Below are 21,946 nucleotides of genomic sequence, written 5' to 3'. Positions count from 1 at the left end.
AATAGACTGTCTGGGGGGTTTATACTTTGTGATCTTGCATATTATCAAATGCAACACTAATCCTTACCTCATTGTGTTTTGTTATCCTCCTGGCAACAATCAATTGGATCATTCCCCTTTTATTTCCCTCTGTGGACATGGATCTCCGCAGCGTCTCCATGGCATCTTGGTTTGTCTTTCCCAACAATGATTCACTGTTCACTGCTATCAGCTGGTCATTCACATTAAGTCTACCATCCTGAAGTGAAGACAGAACAAAACTCGCCTGTCAAATCAGTCTCAATTTGTAACCTTTTCATTCAAGATCCAGTGATCAAGTTCACTCAGGAAATGTTCAAGTTCTTTTGACAAGGCATTTTTTTTGTCACAAATACTCAGGAGTTATACTTGTCAGTTTGAAAGGTACGCTAACAAAACAAAAATAAACCTCCCAGAAAGACAGGGAACATATGGTTCCTTCAACAATATGAACATGAAAATAGAGAACCGTTTCGCGCTGTCAATTTTCAAAATGGTCAAGAAGAGCATGTGTTTAAAATAATCAACATGCCACATCGACATTATTCATGGAGTATATCGATACATGTTTTTCTCTTCATCACAAAATAAATCAACTACCATTGTTCCACCCAATTACAAAATTTGGTCAATTCATTTCCAATTTTCTAAACCACTTCCTTTGAATTAAACGCCCCTCCCTAATCTACAAATTGGACCAGTTTGCATAAGGCTTCCGAATCAAAGTCAATAATGTGAATCTGAAATGGTACAAATCCTAACATCACACTAAAGCATCTCATTAAGCACTTCACTAATCCCAACATAACGCCTTTGTAGAGGATAATGCAGTAATCATGGGAGACCTGAATCTTCATAGAGACTGGGCAAAACAAATTTGCAGCAATATTGTGAAGGATAAGTTAATTGAATGCATTCAAGGTAGTTTTCTAGATCTATATGTCAAAGAACGAAGTGGGGAATCGGCCATTTCAGATTTAGTATGGTGCAATGAGACAGGACTAATTAATAACTGTAAAGAAGTTTCTGGAGAACAGTAACCATAACGTGTTAGAATTTTATATTAAGTTTCAGAGTGATTTAGTTAAGCCCAAAACTAGGGTCTTAAAACTGTGGTAGGCATAAGAAGCTAATCAGCTAAGATAGATTGGGAAACTAGATTGAAAGATATGACCATAGATAAGCAATGAAAAATATTTTTTTAATGAATTCATAATACACAATAGGTATATATTCTCTTAAGGCAAAATAAAGCCCCACAGGGAATGTGGCCCAACAGTGGGGGGCAAGAAAAATTAGATGAACGAAAAAAGACATCCAATGAACAAAATGACCTGAGGGTTTTGGAATTCAGCATCGGGGTCCAAGGAATTGATAGAAAGAGATAATTTGAGAGTAAACTAGCAAGCGACATTAAAACAGATTATAAAAGCTTCTATGAAGTGGATAAAAAGGAAGAGATTAAGAAAAGTAAACATGGTTCCTTAGAGGTAGAGAAAGGAGAAATTACAATGGGAAATAAAGAAACATCAGTGACATTAAGCAACAACCATCCATTTGATTCACAGCAAGAAACACAAAGAAATCCAGAAATAGTGGGAAACCAAGGATCGAGTAAAGATAGAGAACTTGGTAAATAGATAGTACTGGAAAAATTAATGGGATTAAACGCTGACAATGCACGGGAACTAATAGACCACCTTCTAGCATTTTGATAAAGTGGCTTCAGAGACAGCGGATGCATTAGTTTTGACAGCACAGAATTTCCAAGATCCTAGAATGGTCCTGCTAGATTAGAATGTCGCAAACATCACAACTTTGCTAGGCAATGGAGTGAGAGAAAAAAGACGGGACAATAGGTCAAATAGTCTGACATCAGAAGTAGCGAAAATGTTACCATATGGCCTGGTAAGAAATTGTAACAGAACATTTTGAAAGATCACAACATGACAGGACAGGGGCAAACTGCATTTATGAAAGGAAAACGGTGTCCAACAGATCTGTTGGATTTCTTTGAAATTGTAACTAGCACGTTAGATAAGAAGGAACCAATGGATGTAGAGTATTTGGATTTACAAAGTGCATTTGAGAAGATGCCACACAAGAGGGCTTTGCACAGAATTAGAGCTCATGGGTTGGGGGTAATATTTTAACACAGACTGAGGATTAACAAACAGAAAACAGAGAGGAGGTATAAATGGGTAATTTTTGAGTTGGCAGTGTTTAAGTAATGGGATACTGCTGGGAACAGTGCTTGGGCCTCAGCTGTTTACAATCTATATCAATGACTTAGATGAGTGTAACATATCCAAGCTTGCTGATCATACAAAGCCAGGTGGGAAACTAAGTTGTGAGGAGGACACAAGGAGGGAGCACAAGTATTTTGATTGTGAGTGGGCATGAACATGATGTGGAATATAGTGTGGAGATGTGACGTTACCAACTTTGGTATGAAAAATAGAAGTATTTTTTTTAAATGGCGAGAGACTAGAAAATTTTGGTACTCAGAGGGAGGTCTGAATGTACATGCACACACATTAAAGGAAGTTAACGTTCAGATACAATAAGCAATTAGGAGGACAAATGGTACACTAAAGCAGAATATGGATGCTGAAAATTGAAAATAAAACAAAATGCTGGAACTTCTCAGCAAATCCAACTGACCGATGAAAGGGCATGGCCCTGGAACTTTAACAACGTTTTCCTCTCGATAGTTGCTGCCACACTTGTTGAATACTTCCAGCATATTGATTAGTTAAGGCAAATGGTCCATTAACCATTATAACAAATGGATTAGAGTAAAAGAGGAAATAAGTCTTACGACAAAAATCCAGGGATTTTGTGAGGCTGCACAGTGTACAGCTTTGGTCTCTTTCCCCAAAGAAGGATATACTTGCCTTAGAGGGAGTTCAATATAAGTTTACTAGACCAACTGTTGGGATTGCCCCATGGGGAGAATTTGAGTAGGTTAAAACCTAAGAACTAGGAGCAGGAGTAGGCAATTCAGCCCCTCGAGCCTGCTCCATCATTCAGTACGATCATGGCTGATTTAATCTTGGCTTCATCTCTGCCTTCCTGCTACTCCCCATAACCCTTCATCCCACTCCTAATTTAAAAACTTATCTATCTCCTTAAACTTGCTTAATGTTCCAGCAACCACTGCACTCTGGAGAAGAGAGTTCCACAGATTCATGACTTTGAGTGAAGTAATTTGTCCTAATTTCTGTTTTAACTCTGCCACCCCTTAGACCAAAACTATGGCCACTCATTCTAAGATGTCCACCAAGGGAAACACCCGCTCTAAATTAGACGTAAATTCCCTGGAGTTTAGAAGAATGTGTTGATGATCTCCTTGAAACAAAGTTTTTTTGGGAGGTGGGGGGCAGAGCTTGACAGGATAGCTGCTAGGAGGATGTTTGCTCTGGTTAGGGAATCTAGAACTGGCTCAGAATAAGTGGTTGGTTATTTAGGTTTGAGATAAAGCAAAATTTCTTCGATCAAATTGTGAATCTTCACAATTCTCCATTCCCGAGCTGCGAATGATCCATTCCTGAGTATATTAAAGGCACAGATCAATAGATTTTTTGATACTAGGAAAATCATGGTTCTGTTTGTATGGATGAACATAGTAAGAAATGCAAAAATGGGTTGAGAAGTGAAACTGTCTTTTAAAAAGTGTGTGTGTTTAATTTAATTAAGCAGGGGGACTGAGTGGTTATGGAACTTACCAAAGGGGCCAGGTGTGAAAAGCAGGCATTAAAGTGAATAAACCTGAGTTGGATGTTCTCCAAGTAATCATAACATGGGAAGACATTTGCATTCAGGGATGAGTGAGGATTTGGATTTTTAGCTTTGAATTTTAAACAGAGGCAAAAAGGAGTTTACAATTTTAGAACCAAGAGTGGGGTCAATACAAAACATGAATTATTTTTATATTTTGAAGACAGTTAAGTTCAGAGAGATGCTGCGAAGAATGGTTTTAACAGTGAAAGAGAAGTAGTATATTTAAGGAAAAGTTAGGAGCGATGTTGAGGGGAGTGACCCAGTAAGACCCTGGAGTGTGCTCTATGCTGTGAAAAGAAACAAAGTGAAGCAATCTTCAGCCACCCCAGTAGGATGCTTGTTGTTTTCAGAAAGCAGGGTTTTGTTCTTAAGTTTTTTGAATTCTCCACAGTGGATTGAGAGACAGAGAGAAAGAGAGAGAGATCAGAGCAAGAGATGGGAGAGCTGAGAGAGAAAGCACTAAGAGAGAGAGAAAAACAGTGGGTGCCTTGTGATATTACTGGAAATTTTACAGATTAAATATCTATAGTGACTGTTGCATAAAGAGATGTTTATTCGTGATCTAACCAAGTAGAAGTCTTTTTGGGAAATTGTTCTGTAACACTAATTTTTATTTGTGTAAATGTAATCTTGTGTGTTTAAGTTTTCTTTTCTTTGTTAATAAAAGTTTTAATTTACTGCTGTAAATCTCCAAAAGTGTCTCTGGAATTTGTGATTCCTGACTTGAACAAATGCATTGTAATAAAATAGAAACTGAAAATCTTTGTGATAGCTTGCCAAGTTTCACTTTGGGATTTGGTTAGCATGGCAATTACCACCTGCCAGATCATCACAATGTTCTTAGTCAACAGATTCCTACCCTGGAACCAATTACTTAGCCACTTCCAGGTTATACCTTGGGAACCCACAGCATTAAGTAGCAAAATCTTTGCCAATTTTTTCTTTTGCAAGCAGACTATATCATGTCCACACACTATTTGAGAGATCACTTTCTAAACAAGTTTAAAGAGTTTTGTTCAGGAAATATGGATGCATGGTAACTGCAATTTTCCAGGTAATCCAACTAGAATTAGTTATTCTTGAAGTTTATGGATAACTATTGCACAACCTTGGGGTTTTATCTGAGTCTTTTGTTTAAAGCCATTGTCAGCTGATTAAGACTTTAATCACATTTCAAAGGGTTGCTAATTCTAATTGTATTGTCATTATTTAGGGCAGGCATTTCTCCACCATCTTGCCTGGTAAATACAGGGATAAAGTGTTTCACTGTGATACTTACTTTATGCTCCTAATTATTTTGCCTTATCAGCTTCTGTCTCTTGTCTCTTACATTATTTATAATACTGAAATAATTTCTTAATGATGTTTAAAATTATATTTCTCTTTTACCCCCTTGTAAGTATTTTTTATATTTATCACAACGAACCTCTTCACCTTTCTCCCTAATGGATTTGCAAAGGTTGCCTTTTGTTTTAAGATTTCACATCTGATCAATTTGTTAATTCGTTTGAAGACTTGTTCATTTGCTCTATTTCTGGATATTAATTTATGATGTTTCTGTGTAAAGCCTGCTGAAGTTAGTTACACACAAACTTCCTCAGGAAAAACTAAAATAGCTCCTACACTGTAGCTAAGCTGAAACTTGCCAGAAGGTTCTGGACTGATGATCTTTGAACAATACTGAAAATATAGAACAACACATCTTTAAATAGCCATTAACAATTGTGTCAACTTTCAAATCTTTACAAAGTTGAACCCCAATGGTGACAAATGCCAAATTGCTTTATTCAGGGAAAGACTGGAGTGTAGGGGTTTTTTGATCTGTGCCAAGTTATCTCTTCCCAGCCATTGTGGCAGTAGAAGTGCTCATTTATCTCAGCAATCCTGGGTGAGGGGACAGGAAACTCTGACAGTGGACGCAATCTTATCTGCCGTTCATGCCACGCTCCCGCTGCAGTGAGATCGGAGAATTTGGTGGCCAGCCAAATCTCATCGTTCACTGCAGCGGGATGAGAAAGTCCTGCAGGCGTTAACAGTGATTGGATTCCAGGCCTTTGCTTCTGTCATGCTCCAGTGGCCTCTACTGGAACTGCACATGCATAGATCTCTCCAGAGGATAGGATCAGGCTCACCTGACACTATTCAAGACTCTCACATGAATGAGATTTAGAGGGTGACTTGGAACCCAATGGTACTATGTCTCATTATAGAGCCAATGTGTTATGTAGAGGAGGGGATAACATTTGGAACAAGCAAGATTGCTTTTGAAGAATCCTTCAAACCAACAATTATTAGACTTAATTTGCTCCTGGATGCCAAACCGAGTTACCTTAGACGCGGCTCCTCCATTGATGATGGACTTCACAAATATGCCCAAATCAGCATGGTTTTCTTTCGATCGATTACCTTTGACGCTAACCCCAAGACCCGCAGATCCAGTGTCATTCAGAGGGATTTCAAAAGTCAGGAACTCCCTGGTACCATCAGGTGTAAGCACCAAGTCATCATCCTCTGCTTTCTAGCATACAAAAACAGGTTAGATTTTTAAAATAATATTCGTCACTACATCAGTTTTGAATCAAGCACTGAACGAGGTAGCTTCATCCGTATTAATAGATTAGACATTGTTTTCAAAGATAATAAACTATTTTGGGCTGCATGTTTGCTACTGGCATCAATTCACTCCTAACAAGAATTATAGTTTTGCAAAAACAAGATCTGAATTAAAGATTTAAATAATTGATTTTAATTTTATAGAACCATGGAAAAGTTACAGCACAGGAGGCCATTCAGCCCATCTTGTCCGTGCCAGCCTGCGAACATCCATTTGTCCTTTCTAATCCCACCTTCATGCACCTGGCCCATAGCCCTGCAGCTTACAGCACTTACGGTGCAGATCCAGGTACCTTTTAAAAGAGCTTAGCGTTTCTGCCTCCATCACCAACTCAGACAGTGAATTCTGGACACCCATTATAATATGAGGACACACACAAACTTATATTCCAAACTTGACCATTTTAAATTGATCAATCAGGGCAGTGTAGGCAAGTAGAACTTATTACTAAATCTACAGAAAAGATGTGTGCATCTAACATTTCCACAACTTTATCTGCAACAGCGAAAAACAAGTGTTTGGTCGGGCAACACAGTTTTAAGAAACAGCTAAATCTTGCATGATGAGAATAGGTTTCAGATTACAAAGAGAACAAAGAACAGTTCAGCACTGGAACAGGCCCTTTGGTCGACCAAGTCTGTGCTGACACTGATGCCTCTCTAATCTAATACTTTGTTGCCTCTTACATGGTCCATATCCCTCTATTCCCTGCCTATTCACGTATCTATCCAGATGCTTCTTGAATGTTGTTAGAAAATCTGCTTCCACCACCTCCGTCGGCAGCATGTTTCAGGCATTCATCACCTTGTGTGTGAAAAACTTGCGCCTACATCTCTTTTAAACTTTCACCCTCTCGCTCTCAACCTATGTCCCTGAGTAATTGACCCTTCGATGCTGGGTAAAAGATTCTATCTACTCTATCCAAGCTTGTCATAATCTTGTAAACTTCTATCAGGTCCCGTTCTCTCCCTCCCCCAACATCCGCTGACGCTCCAATGAAAACAATCTAAGTTTGTCCAACCTTTCTTCATAGTCTATATCCTCCAAACCAGACAACGTCCTGGTAAATCTCTTCTGCACCCTTTCCAATGCATCAACATCCTTCCGGTAGTGTGGCGACCAGAATTGTACACAATCCTCCAAATGCGGCCTAACCAAAGTCTTATACAGCTGCAACAGGATTTTCCAATTCCTATACTCAATGCCCCGACCGATGAAGGCCAGCATGCCATACGCCTTCTTGCCACCTTCAGGGAACTGTGGATCTGGATGCCTAGATCCCTCTGTATGCTAATATTTCTAAGGGCTCTAAGGATTCTAAAAATGTAATGGGCCAAGGTCTCACCTTCATCTGAATCTTTCTGAGATCTTGTGATACAAGGGAGTGAAGGATTAGAGAATTAAAATATACCACGTCCCTCCCACGTTCTGTTGAAAATTCTTAACACTTGCATATGACCTTTAAAAGATTTTGAAATTTCCATACTAAGTGTCAAATTGCCTGTTGCATTGCAAAAATAAATTATTCAGAAAATGTGAACAATGCCTCCAACAAAACCTACTATAAAGTGACAGCTATAAGGGGGTGATCACCCATGTGCTGGGAAAAGCCTGCATTTTCTTTTGTACGGTGTCCCGTTAAGACTAAAGAGGGCTGTGGAGTATTCTGAACAAGGTTAAATTGCTTTCCTGATTATGACATCATTAGGTTCCATGAGACTTGATGTTGCCATGAGGACGAACAGCTGAGAAGCAAAGGGTAAATAGACAACTAATTGCAGCAGAGTTGGGTCAGCTGATGTTTTCTGTTTGGCAGTTCAGAACATACTGGGAATTTTTGTAAAGAAGAAACAAGCCAGGTTCTTTCGGAATGGCACAGTTTTCTGCTTGGCAGTCTTCAAAAAGTTCCTGCTGTTGAAACACATTGCTGACAATAGAGCAGAGGCTGTATTACTGTGTGCGTTATACAGTTGGAAAAAGCAAAGACCTGCAGACAGAAAATTGTGAACTGAACAAGACCTATTGCGGCTATTTTAATGTCATCAGAGCCCATCAGAAGGTTTAAAGGAGTTGGAGAAGGGAGGTTCTGGAGATTTTGTGCCATTAGGACTGTTGCAACCCATTTGATGGAGGGTTCGTAGACATGCACCCTATTGGTGGTAACCATGTCTGGGACTTCGGATGAAATATGCCTGCTCTGGAAGCTGACTCAAGGGGTGAAATAATTGAGGGGGAAGTGAGAGACACTACATAGTAGAGGTTGAGTTAGAAAGACTGAGAGAACATGTGATCCCACATTTGTGCAGGAACTAATGCCAAGTGCTTATTCTGTGAGGTGTACCTTTGTTCTATTGACTAGTTAGTGAAATTTGCCTTGTTGTTCGAAATATCCTTCACCTAATTAATGTTTGAATTATATTAATTTTGGACAATGTATTTACATTAGTTATCCCAAATGATGAGTGCAGCTCCAACACTCAAGCAGCTTGATACTATCTAGGACAAAATAGCCCACTTGATTGGCACCCCATCCATAAACATTCACTTCCTCGACCACTGATACACAATGGCTGTTCAGAATACTCCACAGCCCTCTTTAGTCTTAACGGGACACCATACAAAAGAAATGGCACCATCTACAAGATACACTGCAGGAACTCATCAAGGCTCCTCAGACAGCACCTTCCAAACCCATGACTACTATCACCTAAAAGGACAAAGGCAACAGACACATAGGAACACCACCACTTACAAGTCACTTCCAAGTCCTGGAACTATATTGCCATTCCATCACTGTCGCTCGGTCAAAATCCTGCTTAACAGCACTGTGAGTGCACATGAACTGCAGAGGTTCAAGAAAGCAGCTCATCACCAGCTTCTCAAGGACAATTAGTGATGAACAATAAATGCTGGGCTTGCACATGATGCCCACGTCCCAAAAGAATGAACAAAACAAAGAATCTAGAATTCAGTTCATTATTCCCGATTTCCTCCCTCTAATTCAGCATAAGCAAAGGGCCTTCAACCATCATGGCCTTGCATTATGAGCGTACCTACAACATTTCTCCTAATCTCAAAGCATCCTCAAAACCTCCCTTTCGTCATCCAGACTTGAAACGTTAGATCTATTCGCTCTCCACAGAAGCTGTCAGACCAGCTGAGATTTTCCAACATTTTCTGTTTTTGTTTCAGATTCCAGCATCCCCGGTAATGTATTTGTACCTATCTCTTGGACCTCACTTTCGACCATTCCTCTCCCTTTAACAGCTGGATTTCTATCACTAACTTCATCGCTATCCATTTTGCGAAATGTCTCGACATACTTTTCTGCAGTGAAAACATTGTGGAAAGGCAAATCATAATGGCGCAAAGAAAGAAAAACGTGCACTTAAATGCAGCTGCCACATCCTCAGCACTTTGCAAAAGTGTTATTCGTGAAGGATAACCACAACTTTTTCTTAGCCAATGTGGCGGCCAAAGTACACATAACAAAGTAGTCCACCTGGGAAAACTAACAGGCACTTCATTGAAGCCGCTGAAAGACAGAAGCTCAGTCAATGAATCACTGCCAGTGGTCAGAGGGTGTACTTACAACATGACAAGAAAATCTGAAAGGTGTGAAGAGAGGAATTTATGTTGGGAATCCAGAAATGAGCACAGAACACAGGATTTTAAAGTGGAAAATTGATGTACTACTGCCAAGTTTGCGGATGATACAAAAAAAGATGGGAAGGCAAGTGGTGAGGATGATGCAAAGAGTCTGCAGAGGGATATAAGCAGGTTAATTGATGGGGCAAAAACTTGGCATACGGAATGTAAAGTAAAAAAATGTCAAGTTATGCACTTTGGTTGGAAGAATAGAGGAGCCAAATGTTATTTAAATAGAGAAAGACCGCAGAAAACCTTTTTTGATTTCATTTGATTTATTACTATCACATGTACTAGTATACAGTGAAAAGTACTGCTTCTTGCATGCTTTACAAAGCATACCATTCATAGAGAAGGAAAGGGGAGAGTGCAGAATGTAGTGTTACAGTCATAGCTAGGATGTAGAGAAAGATCAGCTTAGTGTGAGGTAGGTCCATTCAAAAGTCTGATAGCAGCAGGGAAGAAGCTGTTCTTGAGTCAGTTGGTTGTGTCCTCAGACTTTTCTATCTTTCTACAGCACAGATGAATTTAAGGGTTCTTGTGCATAAATCACAAAAAGCTGGCATGCAAGTTCAGCAGGTAATAGGGAAGGCAAATGAAATTTTGGCCTTGATTTCAAAGGGAATGGAGTATAAGATAGGGAAGTCTTGCTAAAACTGTACAAAGTACTTGTTAGACCACACCTGGAATACTGCGAACAGTTTTGGTCTTCTTATCTAAGGAAAGATATACTGGCATTGGAGGCAGTCCAGGAGAAGGTTCACTAGGTTAATCCCAGGTATGAGGGATTTTCTTATGAGGAGAGGTTAAGTAGGTTGGGTTTGTACTCATTGGAGTTTAGAAGAATGAGAGGTGAGCACATTGAGACAGATAGGATTCTCAGGGGCTTGACAGGGTAGGTGCTCCCTGTGTCTGCATGGGTTTCCTCCAGGTGCTCCGGTTTCCTCCCAGACATGCAGGTTAGATGTATTGGCCATGCTAAATTCTTCCTCAGTGTGCCCGAACAGGCGCCAGAGTGTGGAAACTAGAGGATTTTCACAGTATCTGCATTGCAGTGTTGATGTAAGCCTACTTGTGACACAAATAAATAAATAAATAAATTATGTTAAAGGCTGATATAGCCAGATTTTCAATAAGTAAGGGAATTAAGGGTTATGAGGAAAAGGTAGCAAAGTGGAGCTGAGAATTATTTCAGATCAATCACGATCTCAATGAATGGTGGAGCAGGTTTGATGGGCCAAATGGCTGACTTCTACTCCTACATCTTATGAACACAGAATTAAAGTTTCAAGTTTTATTTTGTTATTTTATCAGTCACTAGTAGGCTTACAAGGAAGTTACTGTGAAAATCCCCTGGTCGCCAGACTCCGGCACATGTTTGGGTACACGGAGGAAGAATTTAGCATGGCCAAATCATCTAACCAGCACGTCTTTCGAACTGTGGGAGGAAACCGGAGCACCTGGAGGAAACCCATGTAGACACAGGGAGAGCATGCAAACTTCACACAGACAATGACCCAAGCCAGGAATCAAACCTGGGTCCCTGGCACTGTGAGGCAGCAGCTCTAACCCACTGTGCCATCTTGCCACCCTTAACTGCATTTGCATGTCCTGCTCCACCTCTGCCACAGCCTCGAACCACGCTTCAGCTGAGAAATAAAAACAGAAAATGCTGGAAAATCTCAGCGGTGGGGATTTTCCAACCTCGCTTGCCCCGAAACCAGAAAATCATGCACAAGGTCAACGGACCATTCACCAGAGCTGACTGTTGGCTCTATTCTTGCTCTGCAGATGCTGTCAGACCTGCTGAGATTTTCCAGCATTTTCTGTTTTTGTTTCAGATTCCAGCATCCTCAGTATTTTGCTTTTATCAAGTGAAGAATACACTGTCTTGACTCTCTGCAATATCATTGAAGACAGAATATGCACCTGCACAATTCTGAATTAACAATAGTTCTGGCAATGTGCTTTACCAATCTATAAATACTTCAAGAACTGTTGGAGAGAAATACCACACTTTAGTATTAGTTCATGGCCCACTGAAGCTTAAAATGAAAGTCTTTAAATCCTAACAACCACTAGCACTTCTGGTACAAATATGAAGAAACAGTTTATCTCATTCAGCAATCCCACCATTTTTATGAAATGGGCACCTTTCAGCTATTAGAGAAGCACAATTAACCAGAAGACTAGTTTTATGAGCTTTCTGTGAACATTTATCCAAGTTAACTTCCTGCTACATTTCACTTATTTTGTCATAGGTTAAGACATGCAAGTCTTTCATACTCATGGGGGTCAGTTAGCTCAGTTGGATGGTTTGTGGTGAAGAATGGCGTCACTGGCATAGGTTCAATCCCTGTACCAGCTGTGGTGGTTCATGAAGGCCTACCCTCTTGACTTGCCCTATGCTTGAGGTGGAGTGTTGTCCCTCAAGCTATATTATCACGTCTCTGTCTAACTCTGCCTTTGGTCCCTTGTGGATAATGGCTAATTATTTGTGTCTCTCGTTCTCTAATCTAACACATGAACCAGGAAAATATCAAGCACTCCTTTATCAATTATTTAAAGGGTTCAAGTTACATTTATTACAATTCCATGAGGATATTTGCACCATCAGTTTAAACTTGGTGGAAAGCAATTCTGCTTCACACTAACACTAAAGTGATCGTGTAAATCGATAACCAGTGTTTAAACTGATTCCAAAGCGAAACAGAGTGAGACTCTGACCATAGTAATAAAATCCAACCATCTCGATTTAGTCCAACAAGAGTAAGAGGACTGGAAGGTATGATGGGGATTTGAAGCATGAGGGCATTATCAGGATACCGTGCAAGACACTAGAAAGATTGTAATTTATCTTGGTGGGACAGGTAAAAATCAGATTTAGGAAGATGGAGTTAGGACTTAATGTTTAACTGGACCTAGGCGGCAGGGTTTTGCACAGGTAAAAGAGTTCATGGAGAGTGGAGAATAGGAGATCTGCAAGCAGGACATTAGAGCCATTGTGCATTGCCATGATAAAAAAATCTGGATATTGCTACAGAGGAGCTGAAGTAGTAGTGGAGGCTGGCAACTTTATAGAGGTGGTAATAAGTGATCATGTTGACAAACAGGATATAGAGATTGAACCTCAGCTCTGTACTAAACAAAACATAAAAGTTTCACTTGAATTCAGCCAATGTAGAAACATGCCTTCACCACAATCACCAATGGACCACCGTGATCTTGGTACAGAGAAGCAATCACTCTAGATTGCCAAAGACAACATTGCACTGGATGTGTTTCCTCATTGTTGAGGCACAGATAGCTGGCCCCATTTTAGTATCAGCTTTACAGACGGAAAACAGCTGCAATCAGGTACAATCTTACTTCTACAGAGTCAGTAACAATGGAGAAGAACTCAACATTGGTTGCTTTGGCCTTCCTAATGATCAATCGGAGGAAGTTGATTCATTCATGACCTAGAGAAGGATAAACCAACATAACCATTGGACCAATGAGCCTGCTCAGCCATTCACTATCAGGATGGTTGTCGGCCTCAGTTCCACTTTCCAGCCTGCTCCAAATATCCCTCAATTCCCTGAGCACCAAAAATCTTTGTCTCGACCTTAAATATATTCAAAAATGGAGCATTCTCAACCCTCTGGCGGAGAGAATTCCGAAGATTCACAACTGTTCAGGTGAAGAAATTTCTCCTAATTCAGTCCTAAATAATTGCTGCCATTTCTTGAGACTGTGCTCGAGATTCCCCCAGCCAGGGGAAATAAACTCTCAGTATCTATCTACATTGTCAAACCCCTTAAGTGCCTTGTATACTTCAATAAAATTGCCTCTCATTTTTCTAAACTCCAGAGAGACTAGGCTTAATTTACTCAGCCTTTCATCAGAGAACTCGTTCAGGTACCACTCTATTGAACCTTCATTGCACTGCCTCCAGTAAAAATAGATTCTTCCTTAAATCCAGAGACGAAAATTGCAAAAAGTACTCGAGATGTGGTCTCACTGAAGCCCTGTACGATTGCAGCAGGACTTCCTTATTCTTGTCTGTTGCACCTGCATGGCAACATTGCATTCCTTACATACGAGGACACCCAAAATCTCTCTGAACATCAATATTTACAAGGCTCATGCCTCAAAAAAAACTCTGCTTTTCTATTCTTCCTGTTAAAGTGAATAATCTGACACTTTGCACATTAAAGTCTGTCTGTCACCTTGTTGCCCACTTAACCTGTCTCCATCTCTTTGCAGCCTCTTCGTGCCTTCCTCAAAGCTTACACTAACATTTTTGTACCATCAGCAAACTTAAATACATTACTTGCTTTTTGCCTATGCATTGAGGCCCCAGCATTAATCCCCATGTAGAATTCGACTAGCACAGACTGCCAACTTGAAAATGACCCTTTTATCCCTAATCTCTGCTTCCTGTTGATTAATTTTCTATCCTTGTTAATGTATTACCCACAACTCCTTATCCTGTGTATTAACCTTTCATGTGGCACCTTATTGAATGCCTTTTGGAAATGAAAGTGAGGAACAAGAGGTGGTAAATGGTGGTGCTTCGGATGACAGAAAGCAAACTGCTGCAGGGGCTGGAACTCAAAAAGATGATGCAGAAAATACTCAAGTTAGGCAACATGGGCGGCACGGTGGCACATTGATTAGCACTGCTACCTCACAGTGCCAGGGACCCGGGTTCAATTCCAGCCTCGGGTGACTGTATGGAGTTTGCACACTCTCCCAGTGTCTGTGTGGATTTCCTCTGCAGTCCAAAGATGTGCAGGTTAGGCGGATTGGCCATGCTAAATTGCCCCTTAGTGTCGGGGGGACTGGGAGGGTAAATACATGCGGTTGCAGGGGATAGGGCCTGGGTGGGTCAGTGCAATCTTGATGGGCTAAATGGCCTCCATCTGCACTGTAGGGATTTTATGAACATCTGTGGAGAGAACCGATGAGGTGTTTAGTCATCAGCACTTCCTCAGGACAGCCTGTGTGGGAGAACAAAGAGAAGCCAAATTCAGGAGATATACTCATTTTGTTCAGATAAAGGAAGGATATTACAATAAAGTTGCTTCGTCAAGCTGTGGACTATCAATTTTACTAATATAATACAACTGATTGGAAAAATGCTGAAGCATGAACGATTATTCCAACTGGGTTCTTGCTTTGGCCAGAACCAGGAATTCTGCTTGAAACTGTGCTCATTAGGCTAGGCTTCATGTTTATGCGAAAATAGTTTGAATAATCACCAATGTAAAATCTTCATGAACCACACAGGCTTCAGCGAAGTAAATTTTTTTGGTGTTTCCATGAAAACAATCCTCATGTATTTAAGGGTGCTCACATGATACAGTTTTAATGAGGATGTCCAGTCCTCTGCCTGAGAATAATTGGATTTAAAAATCACTGAAAACAATTGGAAGAACAATTATATCGAACCATTGAATGGTTTAATTGGTGTACATTAGCAAAACTCAAATATCATTTGCTCAGAAAAAAAGCTTCTGAAACGTGTTAATGTGCCAAAGAGAATTAGTTCAAGTTGACGAGTGCGCACAACTGGCAGAATCTTGCAATTCAAACCTGGGGTGGTGGTGATGGTGGTGGGGGAATGGTTTGTGGGCTGGGATTTGTTCGGGCAAATTGAATCTTGAACCAGAGTAAACGTGAGCACGGATGGCTGAGGGCATCACTCACTTGCATTTAAAATTCACCAATCCTTCATGCTGGTTTGGCCAATTCCATCAAAGTTGCACTTGTTTAACTAACTAATGGAAGCTTGAAGTTTACTATGCTCTTCAAGGACAGGCACTTGGCATCCTAACTCACAGAGGCCCATATGACACTGGCTCCTTACTGCATGTTTGACTCAATGACATTGCAGCAAACTGTGGGTAGCACTAGCAAAGTAGCATTTACTGTTTATCCCAAGAACAAATTTTTTAAAAGACGGATCATTAAGAGATATCAAAACAAGGTCTCTCCAAGTGGTTGATCAACAAGTAATCCATAGTCTGCTCAAGACCATTCTAGTTGCTATTAGGATTGCTTCCTTCAGGATATTTCCAAATATTTACTTGATGCATTAAAAATAGGAAGATTAAGTTAGATGTATTATCATCTTTGTTTCAACAGGAAGAGAGTCACTGCTTCACCTATCTCTGGGAATTCCAGTCTGCTTCCATTTCAAGAGTTCTGGTCCACTGGACATGACCACTCGGGGTCAGATCAAAAGTGGAGTCAAAACTTGGAATAAATCCAGTCGTTAAAGAGATCAAGTCTGAACTTGAAACATGTTCAAACACAATAATTAAACCCCCAAGGCTGAAAATGGACATGACATACAAAGGGAAAATAGTTTCTCTTTCTAGGGAGGAAAGTGCAAATGCAACTGGGATAGATGTGAAAGCAATGCCAATGGCCATGTACAACAAACGGGACAAGGGAAGATTGAGTCATATTGCTCCAACTGGAAAAAATTTAAATAGACAGGCATTTTTTTTTAGAAACATAGAAAATAGGTGAGGAGTCGGCCATTCAGCCCTTCAAGCCTGCAGCACCATTCAATATGATCAGGGCTGATCATGCATTTTCAGTATCCCACTCTTGCTTGGTCTCCATACCCCTTGATCCCTTTAGCCAAAAACGGCCATGTCCAGCTCCCTCTTGAACATATCTAACGAAATGGCCCCAACAGCTTTCTGTGGTAGAGAATTCCACAGGTTCACAACTCTGAATCAAGTTCTTCCTCATCTCAGTCCTGAATGGCTTATCCCTTATTCTTAGACTGTGACCCTAATTCTGGACTTCCCCAACATTGGGAACATTCTTCCTGCATCTAGTCTGTTTAGTCCCATCAGGATTTTATATGCTTCTATGAAATCCCCTCTCATTCTTCTAAATTCCAGTGAGTACAAGCCCAGTCGATCCAGTCTCTCTTCATACGTCAGTCCTGCCATTCCAGGAATCAGTCTGGTGAACCTTTGCTGGATTCCCTTATTGCAAGAATGTCCTTCCTCAGACTTGGAGACCAAAACTGCACGCAATACTCAAGGTGTGGCCTCACCAAGGTCCTGTATAACTGCAGCAAGAGACTAAGACCCGTTTTGTCATTTGAAGTTTAGGTTAGAAAGAAAGTTCTCAACATTGCCGACTTTAATTGTCTATCTGCACCTCTCTTCAGGACACAATTCTACAAGTATATGCATATATACACATAGATATAATTATACACGAGATAAAGTCTCTTTTATTGACTGAAAATGTCTCTGCACTTCACTTGCATTACATCACTTTCAATAGTAAACTGATGACAGCACTTGAACACCACAGTGGCAATTACAACTTCGGTTCAGCATACAGAAATCTGTAGCAGTGTCATGGTCACACATGGTGCTTCTGCATGATGATATAGGTTTCTCCGATTTTTTTGCACCTTCTTAAACTGACTGCTCTGCTTTCACGCAGCATACCATTAAACAACTCGTACCAAGTACTAGCAAACTGCACTTAATGAGAGGAGCAGAGTTCTGATCAAGTCAGTCCCAGCTGGAACTGGAATACACAATTTTCTAGGTCAGAGTCGCACCCTACCAACAAGAGCAAATGAACGGGTAACTTCAGCCATGCCAACCAGGAATAAATGACTCTCCTTAGGTCAGGCAACAGCTGTGGAGAGAAACAGACTTAATGGTTCAGGTCAGATGTTGGGTCACCTGGGCCTGCAACATTATCTGTTTCTCTCGACAGATGATGCCCGACTTGCAGAGTACTTGCAACATTTTCCGTTTTTATCTCAGGTTTCTACCTGCAGTATTTTGCTTTTGTAGTAATTGCCCTCAAGACAATGTCGATTGACGAATTCAAGTGAAAAGAAACTGCCTGCAAATACGTACCAAAAACTACCATTTCTATTCCAAAATTTCTTCCAGGCGATGCTAACTTGGGGCAAGAACACTTCGAGCCTGATTCTTTCAACACAACTGAAAGCTGAAGTCTTTTTATTTAGCATGTGTTCATAAAATGAATCCGACAAATGATAAATACAGCTGCCCTAAAAGCAGTGATGATTCAAATCAAACTCATCAGTGTTCTCCAAAAATTTAGACTATAGAGGGGTTAAATTTATCTTCATTGCTGGAAAACAATAAAAACTGTACCCATCATCCATAGGATTATTGGAAATTTCTATTTACTTTTTTGGGCGCTTTTCAGCATATGAACTGTTAAACCCAGGTCACTGAATCTTCAACGGAAATTAAACTACTCCAGAAAAAATTCTGTTCTGACAAGAATAATAAATTTAAGAATATCCGAGGAACAGCACAAAGCTAGATGTTTTCCATTTTTCCCCCAAAATGAAGAGGAGATTTTTGAGTTTTTTCCCTATAAAGGATATTGATAAGGTGAAGCAGGAAAGGTGATGGTCTCTGGTGGGGCAATGATAAGTGGTTCACCAATTTAAGATTGTCACGCAACAAAGTGATGCAACAGACTGGAAATATTTCTTAATACAGAGGTTTCCTGGAGCATGAACTGCTCTGCCACAGGGAGAAATTAGACAGAGAACATATCCAATTTAAAATAGATTTTAAAATTCGAAGCGTATGTGGGTGCAGGATTGTGGACACAAGACAGGGCAGTGGAATTAACTAAAACTTCTTAGTAGCTAAGTCAAACACAGATTGAACTTCAGTACTGCAATGTTCTATGGTTCCGACCATACTTTCTATCAGGAACAGGTTTACTCGGCGACTCAACAAAATCCTGTGATATAAAAACACAACAAGCTTCATTCATTTCTAGTTAAATTTTGAATGACATATTGCATTTGAATAATGGATAGCATTTTCCCAAAATATGACGAAGCGTCAAGTTGGGTGAGGAAAAAAAAGTAATTTCTTGGGACAATGGTGAGTTTTGCATTGATTCGGAGATGGACAGAGTCTAAACACGCTGATGAGCTCAGCTTCACAGAGATTGGGTGCCCTTTCAAAAGGGGAACCTGATCTCAAATTGAAATTGGGGCAGCACGGTGGCACAGTGGCTAGCACTGCTGCCTCTCAGCACCAGGGACCCGGGTTCGATTCCCGGCTTGGGTTACTGTCTGTGCAGATTCTGCACATTCTCCCCGTGTCAATGTGGGTTTCCTCTGGGTGCTCTGGTTTCCTCCCACAGTCCGAAAGGTGTCCTGGTTAGGTGCATTGGCCATGCTAAATTCTCCCTCAGTGCACCCGAACAGGCGCCGCTGTGGCGACTAGGGGATTTTCACAGTAATTTCATTGCAGTGTTAATGTAAGCCTACTTGTGACGAATAAATAAACTTTACTTTAAATTGAGGACGCCCTCCCTTGGCCCACAGACATTGGGGGACCCCACCTAATCTAATTTAAGGGATTTTTATCCACGCCCTCCCCCACAAAGATCGTCAGCACTGGACCTCCCAATGGGTCCCATTTCATGACTTTATGATACCCCATGTCCCACCCCACTCAGGCTTCACCCTCCTCATGCCCCAACCTCTTTGGCACTGCCCACAGCACCCTGGCAGTGCCCACCTGGCAGTGCCAGGATGCCAGTTGGCACTGCCAGATCAGTAATGCCCAGCCATGTCCCTTAACACAGGGGGCTAGAATAGCCTCTGAGCCACTGCCTCAGCATGGCCATCATGCCTGGTGTCCGTTTGTGGAGAGCAGTAGTGATTTTCACTGGGCTCCCACTGTACCTGGGGGATGGAAATTCCCAGGAACAGGGAAGATCTGGTCTCAAATAGACTCAGCATATTTAAATACTCATTTAAATATGTTGATCTGGTTCCTGCCCAGATCACATCCAGGAGCGGTGGGTGGAAAGACACTGATGAGTTACTGCAGCAGCACTGAACGTGCTAAACCCCTGACCTGCAATTCTCCAGTCCCACTCCACTCTAACGCGATCTGCGCCAGGCGTGGCCAGAATATCTCGGCCAATGTCATTTTTGGTGTACTAAAAATTGGAATCTACATTTAGATTTAATTTAAGAGTGAGTAATAAATTATAACACTAATTCATAGGGCACAATTTTTCAGTACCCCAATTACCGGTTTGAAAATCTGGAAAAATGATTGTGTGGCCTGTCAGTCTCCTTATCGCCTGCCGCAACCTATCACCCATTTTATGGAAGGTAGTGGAGGCCTCAGTTGGTCTGCCTGCCCTTTATTCTATTAAAGGCCTCTAAAGTGCCTCAAGCTGCCCTGCCACTGTTTTACCTGTGGCAGAGCGAGGCCCATACCAAGCGGGTAGCCCAGCAGCTTCAACTACACTGACTGCTGTCGGGCAAGGGTTGGTGGGTCCCTCCAACAGGGTCTCCTATTCCCACGAGAGGCACTTCCCAAGGTCATACCCCAATTAACACTCCCCATTCACCTTGCCTCACAAACCCTGCTCCCCAAACCCCTTACTCCCCTTGCTTGGGCCTGACCGTCAGGGCCCTGCCAAGAGCTCAAACTTGACATTGGTCAGCTCAGCTTCCATTAGCTCCTCTTCTTTGGGGTCTGGCTGTAATCTCATAAGTTGCCACCGCTCAAACTTAATTAACACCCAACCAAGCATTAAATGGCTACGGGTTTGGCAAGAATGTGTTCCCCATCAATTCTTTGGATGACAGGAATGGGAGATGACCATCCAAAAATAATCGCACCCATTAGATAATTATGAAATTATTCGTACAAAGGACCTTTTTAAAAAAAAATTGAAGTGCCTTCAAAAATGACCCATTTAACAACATACATGATCTAATTTACCCATGTAAATATTTTTATTCAACCAAGGAATGACATTGATGGAATCTACTAGAATGTCTGAGAGTTGGAACAGTCTGTTGAGTGCAACATGCTTGCAATAAACAGGGGGAGGAGAAAAGGAAAGCAACAAGGACATATAAAAGGGTATTTTCTCCTCTTTGAAATGGGAATTACGGCTAAGGGGCACACCAAAAGGCAACACTCAAGCTGAATAACATCCTTCAGAATATTTTTTTAATAATTGTTTAGATTTGAACCGTTCATACAATCCATAGAATCCCTACAGTGAAGGAGGAGGCCATTCGGCCCATTGAGTCTGCACTGACCACAATCCCACTCGGGCCCTTTTCCCGTAACCCCATGTATTTACCCTGCTAATCCCCTGACACTAAGGGACAATTTAGCATGGCCCATCAACCTAACCCGCACATCTTTGGACTGTGGGAGGAAACCGGAGCAGCCGGAGGAAACCCACGCAGACACAGGATGAATATGCAAACTCCACACAGACAGTGACCCGAGGCCGGAATTGAACCTGGGTCCCTGGTGCTGTGAGGCAGCAGTGCTTGCCACCCTGCCGCCCCTCGAGATAATTCTTTGCAAAGACCAACACTCGTCATGACAGTTTTCAGTTATTTTCAAAGGAGACGTTTGATTAAAACCATGCAAATTCACTTTAACAGGGCAAAGTGTTTCAGACTACTCACCTGAATAATTAGATCCATCTCTCTCTCTCTCTCTATGATATTGAGCTAAATGGTCTCTTTACTGAATTTTCAATAGTTTCTTTAGCCTGTGTGTAAGACTTGGAGGTTTTTTTATTAAAGGAGCCTTTCGGTGAAATTATTCCTGGTTAATTAAAACCTTTCTGGTTTTATTCACAAACTCAAATGTTTAAAAATCATCAGGAATACTAATATACGAACTATTGCTGCACATGTAATATTACTGTACATTGCAAATCTGTGCGTTTTACTGTTAACACTACGGAGCCTCCCGGGCAATCTCGTAGCTTCACTTCCCTCTTCAGATTCTTATTCATGTTTCATCTTTAATAATGACTTATTAAACCAATTTGAAAATAAAATGACCAAACAATTCAAAC

At 41.0% G+C, this 21,946-nt stretch overlaps 1 protein-coding gene across 4 annotated transcripts in view; it reads right to left on the bottom strand.

Annotated features, from left to right (window-relative positions):
- pard3aa (par-3 family cell polarity regulator alpha, a) overlaps window positions 1–21,946 on the bottom strand; it is an 847,887-nt gene that overhangs the window by 286,865 nt on the left and 539,076 nt on the right. For all 4 annotated transcript variants that reach the window (XM_078233098.1, XM_078233104.1, XM_078233102.1 and 1 more), the window contains exons 13-14: window positions 6,131–6,319; window positions 68–238 (exon numbers count right to left, since the gene is read on the bottom strand). In XM_078233098.1, the coding sequence (XP_078089224.1) occupies window positions 68–238; window positions 6,131–6,319 (360 nt within the window). The remainder of the gene's footprint in view (window positions 1–67; window positions 239–6,130; window positions 6,320–21,946) is intronic.

Source organism: Mustelus asterias, chromosome 2 (assembly GCF_964213995.1).
Source record: "Mustelus asterias chromosome 2, sMusAst1.hap1.1, whole genome shotgun sequence".
Lineage (NCBI taxonomy): Eukaryota > Metazoa > Chordata > Chondrichthyes > Carcharhiniformes > Triakidae > Mustelus > Mustelus asterias.
Note: the sequence above shows the minus strand (reverse complement) of the source record. Positions and strands in the feature narration are given on the sequence as shown.